At 36.8% G+C, this 18,012-nt stretch overlaps 1 protein-coding gene across 2 annotated transcripts; it reads right to left on the bottom strand.

Moving 5' to 3' along the window:
* Positions 1–1,343: 1,343 nt before the first annotated feature.
* On the bottom strand, positions 1,344–17,991 carry GOLT1B (golgi transport 1B). Of its 2 annotated transcripts, XM_011969471.1 has the most exons (6): positions 17,808–17,969; positions 12,787–12,878; positions 10,875–11,053; positions 7,117–7,198; positions 4,205–4,237; positions 1,344–3,806 (listed from the first exon to the last, which is right to left on the bottom strand). In XM_011969471.1, the coding sequence occupies exons 1-5, from the start codon at positions 17,830–17,832 to the stop codon at positions 4,229–4,231; spliced, it is 387 nt and encodes a 128-aa protein (XP_011824861.1). In that variant the 5' UTR covers positions 17,833–17,969; the 3' UTR covers positions 1,344–3,806; positions 4,205–4,228. The 2 variants fall into 2 exon arrangements, with proteins under 2 accessions (XP_011824861.1, XP_011824860.1); XM_011969470.1 differs by lacking the exon at positions 4,205–4,237 and having other exon boundaries at positions 17,808–17,991.
* Positions 17,992–18,012: the final 21 nt, after the last annotated feature.

The raw sequence follows: 18,012 nt of genomic DNA, 5'->3' as shown, positions 1-18,012 counted from the left end.
CCAGCACAGAAAAGTTGGCAGAATGAACTTTCACTCATTAAACCAACATGTACTGGAGATACAAATGTAAGAGGAGATTTCGAACCTCAAGAATCTTTTCCATAACCAAATCAATACAAAGCAAATGGAAAGTTATATGAGAGGACAAGGAAGGAGCAGCTGTTTGGGCCTGACTGGTCAGGAAAGATATAATAGCAGTGACATTTTAATCAGGCCTTGAGAACTGAGTAAAGCGAAGGTCATGGATACACATTAGTCAATGAAGAATTTTGGGCATGCTGCTGGTGTCCAATCTCCTACATGGATACAGGTAACAGAAGAACGGAGGTTGGGGCCTTTTGGCCCAGGTCAAGATTAGAGAGATACGCTGGATATTTAACAACAGATTCAAGACTTCCTGTTCACCCAACAATAGTCTGGATTTGCAGCTTAATTTGTGAATTCAACAAATATTTACTGGGTATTTTAAGTGGTAGACTTGGCCAGTGGTTTTTTCCGGCCTTAATAAAATTTACAGTCAAAACGTTGCAGGTGTTGTGGTCTTATTTAGGTGACAAAGACTTAAGATCCTTTCCATTCTGAGAAAAATTCTCCTCTAATTTCTAAATTCCCTGACCACTTTTTAAATGTTGCAATTAATGGTAGCAATCATAGCAGCTTTCAGAAAACTGTCCCAACTGCCTGTGGCAATACAAATTCTGTGGCAGGCTTCTGGATAACACAAACAACAGTGACAGTTTTAAATCCCTAGGCCTACATTAAAAACAATTCTCTACCCCCCGCCACAAAGAAACACAGCTGAAGGTTGAATAGTTTTAGCAACTCTTGACTGGGAGAAAAATAAGAGGTTGAGGTGTTTAGACCACAAATTCTTCTACCACCATTTGTTTGCAGTAGAAGTCAGGACAAGTCGTTTGGAAACACAGCTAAGAATTTATGAGCAATGTTAACATTGTAAACAATTAATGAGCAGATGGCACATCTTGTTCTCCTCAGTCTCCCACATTCAACACAGGACTTTTAGCATTCAAGGGGTACTCAGAAAATGTCTATTGAATAACATAATATACAAACTTAAGAGTCTGATTTTTAAAAAGTAGCATATTGCCCAAGGTTAAGTGACTTTCTTTTATTTTACAGTTTTCAAAATTAAGAATGTTTTTGCTTACTTGAAGTCTATTTGTATTCATTAGTACATTTCAACAATTTGGAAATGAAAGATGTGAAGATCATTTGATAAATAAGAAAAAATGCATATAAGGTTAATTTTTAAAAAATGAGGTTATTTCACAGTGCTAAACTAGCTTTTAGAACTTCATAACACAGATATACTTGACGACCAATTAATAGAAAAGTACCCTTTTATTGAGAGGTAAGACAAGTATATTTACAATATTCAATTGTTAGATAATATAATCTGACAGTGAGACTTTTTAAAGCAGCAGTATTTCAGGAATTACAATTTATAAGGGGAAAAGAAAAACATTCCAAATATGTTTCTGTTACAGAAAATACACTTAACAATGACAGAAACACTTAAGGCTATGTAGTATTAGACCTTTTCCTCCATCTCTATAAAGTACATTTTTGTTACAGACAGAAGGCTGATTTTGGAAAGAAAGAAACAATAGGATGTATAGTGCTTTCTATCAGAAGACTAGTATGTTTAAAAATAGTCTCATCAAGGGTTCTGAATAAGAAATACAAGTGTTGCCAGGCAGTCCCAAACTCACATTTGATATTAACCGCAGACTCATTTAAAACTGAAAACTGCTCCAGCCTCTCAATCTTACTAAGGACTGGGAGATTATCAAACCCTTTCAAGTCTACTAATGCTTTTGAATTAAGATTGTTGAAAAAAGGAATCTCTGTTACAGTGCAAAGAACATTTTGATAGAAATTCATGTCTACAAAGGAGTTAAATACAGACGTCCCTTACATTAGCAGATACTATTCTTGCTCTAAAAAGGCAGAATTATCAAGACATTGTAAATAATATGGGTCGAAAATATGTGTAACAGAGTTCTACAGGGCACCTTATATAAGTCAATCCTCAAAGTATGTATTTGACACTCTCCAAGTGAGGATATTACTTTTTTGAAGAACATTAGACACAACAGTAGGCTCTTATTATTCCATTAACTATTGAGGTAGGAGTCTCCATTTGTCATTACCGCATTTTCACAGACATATCATTAAGTCAAATCCAAGTACCAAAAATGTCAGTAATCCTCAAGACTAAACCATTACACTATACACCAAAGTCTTTCCTTATTTAGATGAGCAAGACTGGGAGTTCTCTGTGTATCAAGAGATTTAACTACAAATAAAATAAGCTGTAATCTATTTTTGTAGACATGTTTGTAAATAAATACCACACATTTCAATTATACTTTTATGCATTAAAAAGCTTTGCAACTGTTAAAAAAAGGAAACAGTGCAATCAGTGGTAAAACAAATAGTACTATCGCTGTTGAAATGTTTCCCTACATTTATCACTAAAGCTGTCACATCTTGTAAAACTAAAGAAAACAGCTATTTCCTACTGTCTAATAATCAGCAATGGTGGAAAAAAGAACACATTTTTTTTTAGTGTCATGTTCTTAAGAAACTATAGCCAGTTTAATTACAGTGAAATAACTTTAGCATGTGAACTCATGTATTTTGTAATTAACTCGAGTGATCATATGAAGGATATGTCATGCTTAAAAGGAAAAAGCTGAAAATAAGGGAAAACTCAGATTAAATGAATAGCCCTTTAAAAATAGCCTAAGTTTAACCTTTTAACATGTTAATGTCTTAAAGTAAACATTATCAAAAGTTATTTTAATTTATGAAAAACAAAATAATAAGCCACTGCTAAAATTAAAAAAAAAGAAAGAAAAATTACATCATGACATGGAAAAAATCCATTTGGTTTGCATCATTTAGTATCTTCAACAAGACTATTCAATGAGACAAGCCACGAAACAAACTACTTCATTCATGGTCAAGAATGCTTTTTTGTTAAATACTTACATGTAATGAATGATATAAACAGATACTTAGGAGGGCAGACTCCCAAGAAGTATGAGAATTTCTAGAGTATGTTGCTGACCAAACTTAGTCAGTTATAATTTGGGAACTAAAGGTTAGTAAAGAATGACCTTTGAATATTCCAACAAAGAATATCTAGTTCAGATTTTCACCTGGCTTTGAAATATTAAGATTCAGAAGAACCACAAAAGTTTTATTTTAACCATGTTTACAAAAAAAAAGTAATCCATACATCAAAAATGGGGTTTCCTTGGTTTTAATACATTAAAATGACATAATCCAATCGAATTCATGCATCACTTCCAGAGATACAGTGCAACTGGAAATATTTTTGCCATTGCAGTGGACATTTCTAAAAAGCAAATGCCTATGGATGCTCCTGAGCTTTCAAAAGAAAAAGAAAAGAAACAGGCACCACAGTTCTCTAAGGATGGCTGAGTTTTGCACATTGTGGAAAAACAACACAAATAGCCTTCAAGAGTTTCATAAGCATCGTAACATGGATTTCATCTCTCTCAGTTTGCTTGCTGACTTCTTAGTTCACTTGAGTAGAAGCCTGTTTTCATTGCTTCTTTGCTATTTTGCTGCTGGTACTTTGTAGGCTATACGTTTTGAACTCCTGTAAAGAACATTACAAGCTATTTCATGTAATTTAATTTTGTGCTGAATATTCTTCAAATGACTTTATAAATAACACAATATTTTAAATGAGTCTTCAAATTCACTTGTTGTTATACCATATTGTTGCTTTCTCCAACTTTATCTACAAACTGTAAGGAGAAGAAAAACAGATAATTAAAGAAAGTCCGGAACATTACAAAACATTATATCAATATTTAAAATGTTGATTTTAAAAACCCAGCCTTACAAGAAGAGTTGTGGAAATTTAAGGTATGACTGACAATGGCTAATCCAGTACTACTCACCATCATCTTCTGATACATAAATGTGTATTACATTTTTTTTTTCTAAAAGTTGTTTTTTGCATGACATGTTATACATATGAGTTCAAGGGTGCAACATGAAAAATGCAACACAATGAATAAAGAAATTGTATAAGATGAAGATAACACTGCTAGCTTAACAAAAAATAAAAAATAAAAACATAAAAAAACTGAAATGTCAGCCATTCATGCATTAATGAACCCAATAAGATATTTCAACTGACCATTACTGTGGATCTCTTCGGGGCCTATGTAGTCTTTGAACAAACAGATTTAACTCCATTAAGTTCAATAGTTAACAACAGTTATTGACTAAAAATACTTTAAATGTGTATTCTGGACTTTGGATTGAAAGTGGTAATGACATTAAAGATAGATTTAATGATGGAAGCATAAATTTATAATTAGTGAATATAAATTTTAACACACATTACTGTAAGTGGTTATTTACTTTGGTTACTCCACCCCAAACATAAAGCAGTTGGGTTTTTTTTTTTTTTTTTTTTTTTAACATTCCAGATGGTGATGTAAAGACTGATATTGTATATGACTGGTAGAGACATTAAAAGTTATATAACCCAGGTGGTTATACTATCAAATTCTAGCAATCACCTGATCATTTATTTTATTTCACAATTCACATTTTTACATAAACACTTATCAAGATGAATAATGATAAGAAACATTTTCTATTGTATTGGGTGTCCATTTATGCAAATTCTTAAGAATCCTTAAATTAAGGGCACAAATAATGATTATGACTCTGTAACTAGAAGTTTCAGTACATTCAAAAGCCGTTTTAGATATAAGTAACATTCACTACTGTATGCATTTGCAGATTAATGCAAATGAAATCAGAGTATACCCCTATAAGCCTACATTCCAACGTTTTGTTATATTATCACAAACAGGTGACTGGCAACTGAAACTAAAAGTTGCTCTTGAAGAATACACGGATTTATTAGAATTTTAAGGTAAATTTAAGTGGAGAGAAAGCACAACAATCTCTCCCCAAAGGTAACTTGAAATATTTAGGTTGTCTTGGCTGTAAGGTTCTGACCCTAAAATTACCCTGGGGATGGAAATAGGATTAGGCTTATAGTGGTACTTATTTTTCCATAGGTAAGCCATTCTTTAGCTCTTTGAGAATTCAATAAATGCTATGAACTTTCTCTCTAGAAACATCTATAAAAATCTGTGAACAACTTTAGAAAGTTGATTAACTTCCCTGGAACCTAATTGGAACTTGTGGTCTTTAAAGCTACTTTATCCTACTTATTTAGGACAGAGTTGGAGCTATGAAACCAGTCCAAAGAAGGATATGAATACTTCTGATATGGGTCGGACCTACAGCCAAAAGGATTGTAGCCAACTCAGCTGAATTCTAGATGACCTAGATTCTTTTAGAAATTAAGGATTTTGGTTTAGTTTTGAAACTGAGGAGGTAGGCTAAGAAACAGTCATCTAGTGTTGTCTTGAAATTGAGCAAGTTCCCTAAGGTCAACAAAATGCCATCCTTTGCTCACTTGCTTAGCAGAAAATATTTTGAGTTTCCATTATAGGCCAGATACTATGCTAGTCACTGGGGATAGAACAATGACTAAAATACAATCTGTCTCTGCCCTCAAGGACTGTAGTTTTACATGGAAGTGCCTCCCTTTCTCCTTTCCTTTCTTTTTTCTTTTTTGTTCGAGACAAAGTTTTGGTCTATTGCCCAGGCTAGAGTGCCGTGGTGTGATCATAGCTTATTGCAGCCTTGATCTCCTGGTTCAAGCAATCCTTCCACCTTGGCCTCCCAAAGTGCTGGAATTACAGGAGTGAACCACCATGCATGGCCTGAAGGCTTTTTTTTTTTTTTGACAATTAAGGCTGCTGTAGCGGCTCACACCTATTATATAGCGGCTCACACAGCACTTTGGGAGGCTGAGATGGGGGATTGCTTGAGCCCAGGAGTTTGATAACAGTCTGGGCAACATAGTGAGACCCTGTCTCTAAGAAAAAACAAAAACAAAAACAAAGAAAAAAACAGAGGTAAATGCTATAATAGAGGTGTGCACAGGAATGTTATGGAAGCACATCCCGAGCCAGCCACAGGGAGTCAGGAAAGCTTTTCCTAAGGTGGCAAAAAATAAGCTGAATTCTGAATGGCCTTCTAAGACTCCACCAAAAGATGTTACTACCTTCAAGGTAGCAGTTTAGTATGAAACATTTGTTGAATGAATATTGAATAAAAGGAAGAAACTCTATTTGTTAATTTTGCAAATGTTCTCTTTAACCTTTGTCTGATTTGATTCCTTTTATTTTATCAAGATGGAAACCAAGGCACACACTGGAAAACAAATTGGACAGGCTTGTTCAAACTGTAAACAGAGCTGGCAATAGACTCTTTCCATCTGAATCCCAGTATAATACTGCTTTATTCAACTCTTTTTTTTTTTTGAGACAGGGTCTTCCTCTGTCACCCACCCAGGCTGAAGTGCAGTGGCACAATCATGGGTCACTGCAGCCGTGACCTCCTAGGCCCAAGCCAATCCTCCCACCTCAGTCTCTCAAGTAGCTGGGACGACAGGCGCATACCATCACACCCAGCTAATTTTTGTATTTTCGGGGGTAGAGATGGAGTTTCACCATGTTGCCCAGGCTGGTCTCGAATTCCTAGGCTCAAGCAATTCACCCACCTCAGCCTCCCAAAGTGCAGGGTGTCAGCCCCCACACCCGGCCTTATTTAACTGTCTCAATCTAGGCTACTTGGTGGAGAAAGAAAATATTTGCAGGAAATAATGGTTTCCTTTTTACATTATTGCTACTAAAATTAAAGATTATATAAAAGTTAAATAAAGAATGCCCTGAACTCTCAGAGAGAAAGGTAGCATAGCATATCAAATCTGAGTAACATTAAAAAAGAGAATATGGATCCAGAAATGGATATAATAAAACAAAATTTCACGTTTTATAGGTTTAGCAATATTCATTTTTTGGTCTTCATGGTACTCATGATCTGTGTGAGGTAACTATATCATAATACAAAACTCATCAGTTAACCATGTTTCAATTACTCAAATTTCTAGAAGTAAAAAGCATAAAATACGTATTCTGTTGGCTTAAAATATATATTGCTAAATACATGATTACTTACTGATCTAATTCCAGGTAAATTTAGGAGGGATCCAAGGACTGGCACTCTTCTAATAAAGCCAACGACAACAGGAAAGAAGCCCCTGGGAGAGGGAAAAAAAGGTTCTTAATATTTACATTTTCTATTTTCAAAATAATTGCTAACCAAAGAAAAAGAAAGTATCCTGTTAAAATTCTGAACAATTGAGGGACTTCAAACTTAGAAATAACTACAAATTTAATTAAAAATTTTGTGATTGTTGGCAAAAATGTGAGAAGTACATGAGGCCTAGCTATAATTTAGATTATGAGTTAGCTCAACTGCTGAAGATTTCTCCAACTATGAGTTGTGTGGGGTGAAACTGATCAAAAGAAAGGGGCTGTTGAGACCATATGTGTAGAACCATGAAAATAATAATAGCTATCATTTACTAAGTAAGTACTAAGGGTCAAAACATTTAGTTAACACTAAGAGACTGCCTGCCAGATACTGATCCTCACAGTATGTTTCATTCTTTCTTGGTAGAAACGCAAGTCTACAGAAGTTCCACAGCTTCTAACCAGTTTAAAATTAACAGTAGATCAGTTAAGCTACCTTAGTATAGGAAGAGAATGAAATAGTTTATTTTAAAAATGCAAAGAAAGTAAACTTTTCCTGGGTGTTAAAATATGTACTGTGATATTGTGAAATATATATTCGGTCTTTGACCTCATTTTCTGGCTTACAACTCCTAAAATACTTAGAGTCCCTACAAGGTGATGTCTTTTTGTATACTAATGAGTGATCAATGGGTGGCAGCCCCTAGGTAGCTTCAGTATGGGGGCTGGTCACCAGAAAGACCAAGGCAAGATTAGAGGGCTGGAAATTTGAGCCCTACCTCCTAACCTCCACGAAGGGGAGAGGGGCTGAAGGTGGAGCTGATCACCAATGGCCAATAATTTAATCAATCATGCCTAGTAATGAAGCCTCCATAAAAACCCAAAAGGACAGTGTTCAGGGAGCTTCCGGATAGCTGAACACAAGGAGGTTCTCGGAGGCTGGTGGGTTGGGGAGGATTGGGGGGGGATCTGCGACCCTTTCCCCTTTCCTTGCCTTACGCATCTCTTTATTTGTGTCCTTTGTAATGCCTTTATAATAAACTAGTAAACATCAGTGTTTCCTTGAGTTCTGTGAGCCTCTCTAGTAAATTAGTCAGATCCAAACAGGGGATCGTGGGAACCCCAATTTAGAGCTGGTCAGTCAGAAGCATGGGTAAAACAACCTGGGGCTTGTGGCTGGCATCGCTGGGAGTAGAGGACAGTTCTGGGACTGAGCTCTCAACCTGTGTGATCTGGAGCTATCTCCATGCAGACAGTGTCAGAACTACATTGGGAGGACACTCAGCTGTTGTCTGTTGCAGACAACTAATTGTTTGATTGCTGTATGGGGAAAACCCCCCACACATTTGGTCACAGCAGTCTTCTGTGTTGATTGTGGTAAGACGAGTACAGAAAAAAAGCTGTTTTCTTCACAGAGTTAGATAGGGATTTGAAAATACTACCATGAATAGAATTCAGAAATTAAGCAGTAAGATTCTGTTATGAATCCACAGAAGTCAAAATAAAGAATTAAGCAGAAAGTAGAATTTTTTAAGTTAGACAAGTATTTATGTTGATGGTATATGTGTGTGTTTCAAAGAAAATCACAATTATTTTCCAGTAGTAATGAATTCAAAAGATCACTTTTATTTTAAGTATTGTTTTAAAACATAAAAATGTGTGATTTCAAATGTCACTATTTAGGATTATAAATATCTAGAAAAACAATGCCAAAGACCCTTGGCACTAAATCTCCAGCTCAGAATATCTCAGAACACAACAAAACCCAAGAACAAAAACTAGTATTTATACCACAAAGCTCTCTAAACCTAAAACCTATGTATTACTCCAAGCTTGTCAATGATACTAAGACTTCCCATTTTTTATTCATCTCAAAGATCAGCTTTGGCTTTTAACTTTCATTACTAAAATTCCTACATAATTAAGAAAGCCAATGATTTTCTTAGTTCTTAAGATGCTTAAGTTTTCTGCTGCAAGATACATCTGCCGACACAAACTCCTCTTCTCTACTCTCTTCTCTCTTAGCCACTATGAGCTTTACTCCTAGTTCTTCTCCCACCTCTTTTCCTCGTTTCTTCTAGTGTTTTCTTCTTTTTCTCTGCCCACCCTAAAATGTCAAGAGTACCCCAAGATTCCAATCTTATCACTCTATACTCTGTACTGTATTAACAGCCTCTTGACTGGCTCCCCTGACTTCAGTTTTTCTCCTTAATACCTACTTTATCCTGGTAGCAGAACAACCTCCCTAAAACATCTGCCCTGTGTATCACCTCTGGCTTAAAAATACCTGTGCCTCACTACCCCAACCTTCTCCCAACACTGCTCCCCCAGCCCAAATTTGGTTACAGGTTAAGATATATTTTTCTTAACAAGTCATCAAAGAAAGTCTGCAACCTGGCTCCAGACTTCATTTTCAGTTTCATTACCAACCATCTCCTTCAACTGATCATATGCTCCTGTTCTATAGGAGTATTCATTCTTTTCAGAACAAGCTGTGTATTTTCATGGCTCTGTCTGTTCCTTCTGTTAACTGTCGTTCCCTTTCTCATTTATAGGATAAATTCTTACCCATTCTTCAAAGCCCAGTTTATCAGTTAACATTTCTTACCTCTCCCTGAATTTACTAATTATTTAATCACGCTCCTACAATATTCTGCATATACATTCATAATGGCATTATGACTATATCCTACTGGTATTTTTAGAGTCTACTTCCCATAATAGAAATGAGAGATTTTCTAAGGCAGATTTGGTACTTATTTTTATGTCTCCTGTGGGTAATACAGTGCCTGGCAGATAGAAGACAAAGGATATGCACTGTTGGAATAAATAATTAAGCCCAACCCTACTTAAAGGTATTTTCTTTTTTTTTTTTTTGAGACGGAGTCTCACTCTGTTGCCCAGGCTGGAGTGCAGTGGTGTGATTGGTTCATTACAACTTCTGCCTCCCAGGTTCAAGCAATTTTCCTGCCTCAGCCTCCCAAGTGCTGGGATTATAGGCACGCACCACCACAGCTGGCTAATTTTTGTACTTTTAGTAGAGATGGGGTTTTGCCATGTTGGCCAGGCTGGTCTTGAACTCCTGACCTCAGGTGATCCACCTGCCTTGGCCTCCCAAAGTGCTGGGATTACAGGGGTGAGCCACTGCACCCAGCCAAAGTTATTTTCACATAGATACACATACTATTGCTTACCTGCTAATTGGCATTTACAAAATATTACCTGATCAATATCTCCCATAGTGGTGTATTTGGTAAACAATCTTCTAATATGTATATGTGTTAAATAAATTTGGATCAAGTAGTAGTAACTACAAAGTATAAGATTCTACACACTAAAACGCTGGCTCGATCTATCTACCTACCTACCTACCTACCTACCTAGCACCAACCACTATTTAGTTGATAAAAATATCAAACATAAAGATGGTGCCTTAAAATGCCAATAAAATGAACTTTATTGTGCTGACAATACAAGATAATTTATCCCATTAGTTAGGCAATCATTTACATTTGATAAACATTTTTTATAGTTGCTTCATCTAAAACTATAATAAAAGATTCAACTTAAATAAAATTAAGGAAATGATCATCATCTTACTCCAAGTGATATAAATATCTGAGTTTTTGTACTAACTATCTGACGCACTGGTTTACTGAAAGAGACAATAATATACCTTACCTGAACAAGAGAAAAAATCCATAAATTTCGAAGATCATGCCTATCAAAGGCCAACCAATAAGGACTACAAATACACCACCCAGAAAAAATCCTGTAGCTTTCATTTTATGTTTTTGGAAGAAGAATCTGAATGTTCTTTCTAAACCAATTACAAAAGCCAAGCCGGCTACAAATAAAACCTAAAAGAGAAAAAAAATACAACACGGAAAAGGTAGTTAAACACACTGCATAAATTTTAAAAGTAAAATCAAAGCTAAATATAAAAAAAGAAGCACATTTGTTTGGTTTAATGTGGGCAACTGGCCAGACAGGACTGTAATGTACAACCAAGAAGCAGAACCAAGGAGGGGGTTATGCATGTTAAAGTTGTAGTTTTGTTCCACTTGTCTCATTCCTCTTCTATCTTGATTAAATGGAGAAAAAGAGAAACAAAGAAAGATTAGACGTTACCAAGGGGCATCTGTGTCTGCAGTAGTTTTCCTAGTTTTAGCTGGATGAGGAAGGCTTAGTCAAGCAGATGAGTTGGCAAGGCATAAAGAGGAAAGCTGCCCATAAATATGTCACCCAAGGGTATTCCTCTTGGTTCTGAAATATTCATCATAGGCTACAGGAGTTTCTATGGATGGGAGAAATATTGACATGGCTAAGTTGATAGCAGAAGAAACAACGTGAAGCCAAGAAGATTCTAGTTTTATAAATTCTAGAATATCTGGTGGCAGCAGAAATAAAAATACAACCATGTGTTTTCAAATATTTTGAATGTATTCTGTGGACAAGAAATGGTGATGTATTAAGAGCTTGCTTTCCCCAGGTTTTCTTTCCAAATACTTGCCCTCTCCATTAACATTCTTATTTTTTTTTTTTTGAGACGGAGTCTCGCTCTGTCGCCCAGGCTGGAGTGCAGTGGCCGGATCTCGGCTCACTGCAAGTTCCGCCTCCCGGGTTTATACCATTCTCCTGCCTCAGCCTCCCGAGTAGCTGGGACTACAGGCGCCCGCCACCTCGCCCGGCTAGTTTTTTGTATTTCTTTTTTTTAGTAGAGACGGGGTTTCACCATGTTAGCCAGGATGGTCTCGACCTCCTGACCTCGTGATCCGCCCGTCTCGGCCTCCCAAAGTGCTGGGATTACAGGCTTGAGCCACCGCGCCCGGCCTCCATTAACATTCTTTAGTGAAAACCATTTCACACAAATATAGATTAAGCCTAATGGTTAAGCTTCATATTCTAGGATAGCAATGCTATTATCATTTATTAAGACATCAATTTTGAACAATTTTGCTATCTTTTATCTTTTCCCATTTCCAATTAAAAGCCCAAATATATGTGTGTGTGTGTGTGTGTGTGTGTGTATGTGTGTGTGTGTGTGTGTGTGTATACAGTGTCTTCACTACCTTAGAAGGGTTATTATTTATTTCCGGATCATAACCTCCACACATGAATAGCATAGTACACATTCCAAATAAACAACATAGATCCCTTTCTAAGCAAGTCAACCATTAACATAGAGATATATTTTTTAAAAGGTTAAAAAAAATCTATCTTATGCAGCTGAATCAAATGCAAAGTCTCGGATGTTTAAAGTAAAAATACTTCAGTGAATTTATCAAGACATGAGACTATCAAGTCATCTATTTTGAACTCCTATTTAGAGGCAGCCTTCATTTAATGTATTGTAAATCTCATGACAAACACTTAACAGAGTAGTTATGGAATTAGAAAACCTCATTAAGTGTTTACCTTTTATTTAAACAGAAAGCTGACAGGTTTCATTCCTGATGGAAATAGAGAATGTAACAGGAATTACTTATGAGTAATAGTGAATTATTTTCCCCAAATTTAATAGCAGGTAATAATTCATTTGTAGGTAAAATTTCCTTATAAATTTAGTTAAAATATGTATTTAAAAACTCACATTTCCAATAGCCAGTAGTGCTTTGTCAAAAAAGAGAATCATTCCAAAGAACAGGAAAAACACTCCAAATCCTGTTAATCCCATTCCAATTTCTGCAATATAAGTTATATGGTTAAGGGCAGAGAAAAATTAAACTCACATTAACATCCCTGTAAACTAAGAAAACTTTCCAGTTTTCCTTTCACAGATATACGAAAACAGGTACTCAACATTGCAGGTTAACTTCATAATGACATTTATTTAGCTCTATAACAAATTAATTATCAGCAAATTATTTCAAAATTTAAAACATGAATGAAAATTTCTAATCCTTATATGGGAGATAGCATTTCTCAGACATAGCTCTAATAAAAAAAGATAAATCAGGATTCTAAACCTTTGGTTTTGTATATATATAATTTGTTTTTTTCCTCCTAAGAAGCTCTCTCACATCAGACATAAATGTATAGGTTTCCTTTAATTACTTATCTCCTTTCACATTCTATAATTATTATTTATATGCACAATATCTACAGTTCCTTCTTACTCTCCTTAAAATTAATTTCTTCTTTACTCCATTAGAAATGTTACGGTAGGTCAGCACAATATCCTTTAGTCAATTATACACTGCTTGTCACAATGGCAACAAGAAATATTTTGAAAATCACGGTAGCAGTCTTCTCAAAATCATATTTTCACAAGGTCAGGCATCACTTTTAATTTCTTGATTACTTATTATGGACTTATCTACACATTTACCCAAACTACAAATCCACTTACATATTTGGTCTACAGTCCTAAAATCACCTCTCCAAAGTTTCAAAGAATCCTGTTTTACCTAATATTAATATTTTAGGTTTTTAGTGTTTCATTAAAAAACAAAGAAATGTTGATCAATTGCCAGATGCAAGGAACTGTTCCAGGTACTGAATATATAGTGGTAGACGAGATGCAAACTTTAAAGTCTATGTTTATCTTGCATATAAAATTAATACTTTTATTGACTGTGCATTCCCTAGGTCTTATGTTTTTAATATGAAAAGTCTCAATGTCTAAGGTGACAGATGTACTCTTCTATTAATGTTATAAAGCGCAATTCACTAAGTTACCTCCTTGATCATTTTAGTTTTGATTTTAGAAAATAGTCACTAATCCATAGTTTAGCTAGAAGCACAATCTGCATACAAATGAGTCAGAGTAGAAGCCACTGTATTTTTAGAAGCACAATTTAAAATACCCTATCACTGATTTCTGATCTACTGCTTAACTTTTTGCCTCAGCTCCAGAAAGCTAAAATCTAGGTCACAGCTACTTTAAAAAATCTTAAGTCATATAAAGTGTTCTGATAATTTGAAAACTTGCATTAATTTTAGCTTTTTCTACATTCCCCACCTGCTCAATTTCCTAATAACTAGTGTCTTCCATTCCAGACAGCTTTTGTTCCCAAAGTTAGTCTAAAATAATTCAGGTACCTGGTCTATAAATACACCAGTAAAGCGTATTCAACACACATTCCTATGAAAATTTGAGGCTGATACTTTCATGATCAAATGCCTTAAGAGAATTTACCAAATTAGCTGTTTGGATAGTGGACGTAATTTCATAGGGGAAAATATGGACAAAAGAGCGAGTAAAATTCTATTAAGTAACTATTTAGTAGTTAGGATTAAACATCAGCAGCTTTGTTGGTTGAATATGACTAATTTCTATCTTTTCACAAATAACCTTGATGATTACATAAACATTGTGAGATGTTTTTAGAAAGGAAAGTATATGGAAAGACACCTACTGTGTACTGAGAATTTACCGTGAATTAGGCCTTATGAAGTGCTTCGCATACCTTATACAACTTAATACTTCCAGTGCTACTGGAATGCAGGTATAATTACATCTTTTCAAAGATGGAGGAAAATGAAGTTTAGAGAGTTGACTTAACTTGCCCAAAGCTACGCTTCTAATGAAGCATTTGAACCAAGGTCTTCTGAATCCAAAGCTCATGTGCTTAACCATTAATGCCATAGTTCTTCCCACAGAATGTTTAGTTTTTAGGTTAAAGGTGTTTGGTTACATGAAACTCAAGGACACTGGAGTATACTGAACGTCTGGAGGGCGCGTCTTTTAGGGGATTCAAGTTTAATATTAGCTTGTTATCTAACATAGCCAAGTAGAACTATTAAAAATTAACTGCAGTGAAAAAGGACAATCTCTGAGTATGGTTTACCATGTCATGAAGTGTTTATACAAAAATTTTATAATTTCTTTAACAAAATTGTGAGGTTAAAAGTAGCACTAGTCCTATGGTTCATATGTGCAACCGTGGACCTAGAGGTATTAAGTTAACTTGTTCTTGATCACAGAAGCAGGAAAAATGTGTGTGTGGGTGCTGGTGGTATGGAGGCAGGTACAACAGTCTGTGGAGTCAGTATTCAACCAGTCTTCTCACTCCACAGACAATGGTCCTACAACTACAACATGGGAACCAAAATATTCCACTACTTTATCCAGTACAGTCCAGCAGGAGACATTGCCCAAAACATCTTTGCCACAACTGGCACTAGCAATAACATTGCCAAGTAGCTCCTGATCCACACCGGTCAAAAGTCTCAAATTGGCCTCATGCCTTTTTCTCACCTCCAGGATCCCACTTTTCCCTATCCTTATGCATTCATAAGCCCTCTGGCTATCAAAAGCCCTGCACAGAGCTGCCTTCTTCCCATCAGAATCATATCCAGTAAAACTTATCTTCCTTCACTCCTCCCACGTTTAAAAAACTACCCACAAGTTTAAAAAAATATAAAAACAATTTAATAAAACGAATCTATCTAACATAAGGAGCATACTGCGGAAATTTTTTAAGGAAAGACATGTATTACCTAATGGCAAACACTGTTAGCATTTTGATACCTTATTCACAATTTTTTAAAAGCAGCATTGTCTTTCTTACTATGCCCTTTGAAAAACAGAAGTCAAGAAAGAATTCAATTGAACATTAACTGTACTGGAGAACGCAATTATCACACTAGACTTTTAGACAACGTGATGAAATGAAGATTCAGAGGCAGCATGCCCCTCCTCCGTCCCTCTGAATAAGTCTTGCCTTTTTTGGGGGCCGGGTGGGAAGGCGATGAGGAAAGTCCTAGAATCCCTTAAAATAATCATGAATTTCCATTTATTCTACTCTGATCGGTGCTGGGTCACTCTCTCTAAAAACCAAAATCCCAGAATAATCCTGACAAATCACTTGAATGATGGCCAATCCCTGCAGTTAAACACACTCACACACAAACACAATTTGAAATCCAAAATGCATTTGGTTCACTAATCGTTTTATGTTCCAATCCGCTGTTTCACCTAAAACATGTGACAAGTGAACAGCAAAGAGAAAAGTTTCATTGCTCTCACAAAATTTAATGAAGTGAGGAGAATGCTTCTCAGGGAGAATGCCCACGGTCCAAATCCACCCTCTTGTTTTTGCAAGGATGTAAAGCAGGCACTCATTACTACATTAAGTCTTCAAAAATCTAATTTCTATGCACAGGTTATTCTCAGATCTCAAATAAAGTTTATATCAAGTCTTCTTAGGTGATAGTGGGGTAGAGTGCAAAAGGTTTCTGAGCCAGCACGCCTGGGATCAAGTTTTGTTTCTGTCACTTCTTTTATGACCATGCACTGAATTTCTTTTGTGCTTCATTTAACTTATGAAAGGGGCACGCTTCTGTTTGCCTTACAGGGGTCTTGTAAGAATTATGCATAATGATTCACATGAAAGCACATGGTAAACTGAAACAAAATACCTTTATGTAATTGCCAGTAATTATTATTACACCAGATTCCTACCCGCTTAAGACTACATTTTTATTTTCTTTGATCAGAATAGGCCAGGTCAATGGACCAAAGTGGGCGGCAACGTTGGGGCAGGTGGCCCCAAGGAGCAGCCGCAGTTCAGCCTCAGGAGGCCTGATTGGGGGGTGGCAGTGTGTGTAGGAGGCCTTAGAAGCTCTGTGAAGTTGGTCTGCCATGACTTGAATCTACACATGAAGACTCCACTTTAAAATAGGGCATTTTAAATAAACTTCTATTTTTTACTTCAATACACTGTTTAAGTCTTAAAATCTTGAAAATCTCAGTTAACTGGAATGAAACGAAAGGCGTGGCAGATAAAGCAAAGTGAGACAAAAAGGGACTCTTACGACCATCAAAAGATGAGGCATAGTGCTTGGGCAGGCATAAATACAAAAATTATTAATATTAACAAAAAGCAGCAGGAAAGTGGAAATATTATAATGAAAGAAAAGGAAACCGATATCAATGCTAGCTTTAGAGATGAAATAGGCCTGGAGAACTGTGGCAGGCAGAGAGTGATGCTAAAATAACAAAACAAGCCACAAAGCACAATATACAATACCAACGAAATACATCCTTTAATGGAACACAAAGTGGCTTTTCTCTACTGCTTGAAACTTTAGCAGGTAGAAAAGTGAGAATGTTTCAAGAGATTTCTAAAAGGTTGCTTACAGTACTGGCAAAAAGCGAATATTCAAAATGCCACATTTAAGCGTAAGCACATTTTCAAAAAGAGCCTACTGTAGGTGACATTTAAAATACCGCCTCCCAAATAACCAGCCAGCCAGGGACTTGTAGAGGACCCGAAGTGTGTCATGCGCATAAACGATCCCGAGAGTGGGCCGTGGGCACCACGCGAACTTTCTCTTGTGGCGAGCCCCCAGAACAAAGCGCCTATCTCACTGGGGATGAGGAGATCATCGCGACCCTGGAATGAGACAGACTCGGCTAAAGCTCCCCTCCCCAGCTACGGCGTCCCACCCTGCCCCACAGACTCTTCTCCCAGGTCAGGTCCGCCACTGCAAGTCTAGCCCCAGCATCCCCAAGGCAGCCCCTTAGGGTCCCAGCAGCCCTAGCTCTGTCTCGTAGGCCGCCGCCCCCAACCCGGAGCTTCATTCATTGACCCTGCGGAGGGGCAAGACCCAGCCAGGTGATGGGTGTGCACGGCTCGAGGCGGGGACCCTGGAGCAGGTGCTTACTCTGCGTGTCCGTTAAGGAGATCATGGCTGCAGTGTTGGGGACAGCGGCGAGAGCACCTCGGAAAGCCCAGGGTGGGAAGCTGGGTCGGGAGAAATGAAGCCGGGAAACAGCCCAGGGGAGAGCCGCCACGTCTTCCGGAAACACGCAGCTACCCTCACTGCCGCTTTAAGACCGCTTCCTATTGGCGAAACCTGCTTCCAATCT

Source organism: Mandrillus leucophaeus, unplaced genomic scaffold (genome assembly GCF_000951045.1).
Source record: "Mandrillus leucophaeus isolate KB7577 unplaced genomic scaffold, Mleu.le_1.0 Scaffold892, whole genome shotgun sequence".
NCBI classification, from domain to species: Eukaryota; Metazoa; Chordata; class Mammalia; order Primates; family Cercopithecidae; genus Mandrillus; species Mandrillus leucophaeus.
The sequence above is the reverse complement of the archived record's forward strand: the minus strand, read 5'-3'. Positions and strand labels throughout refer to the sequence as shown.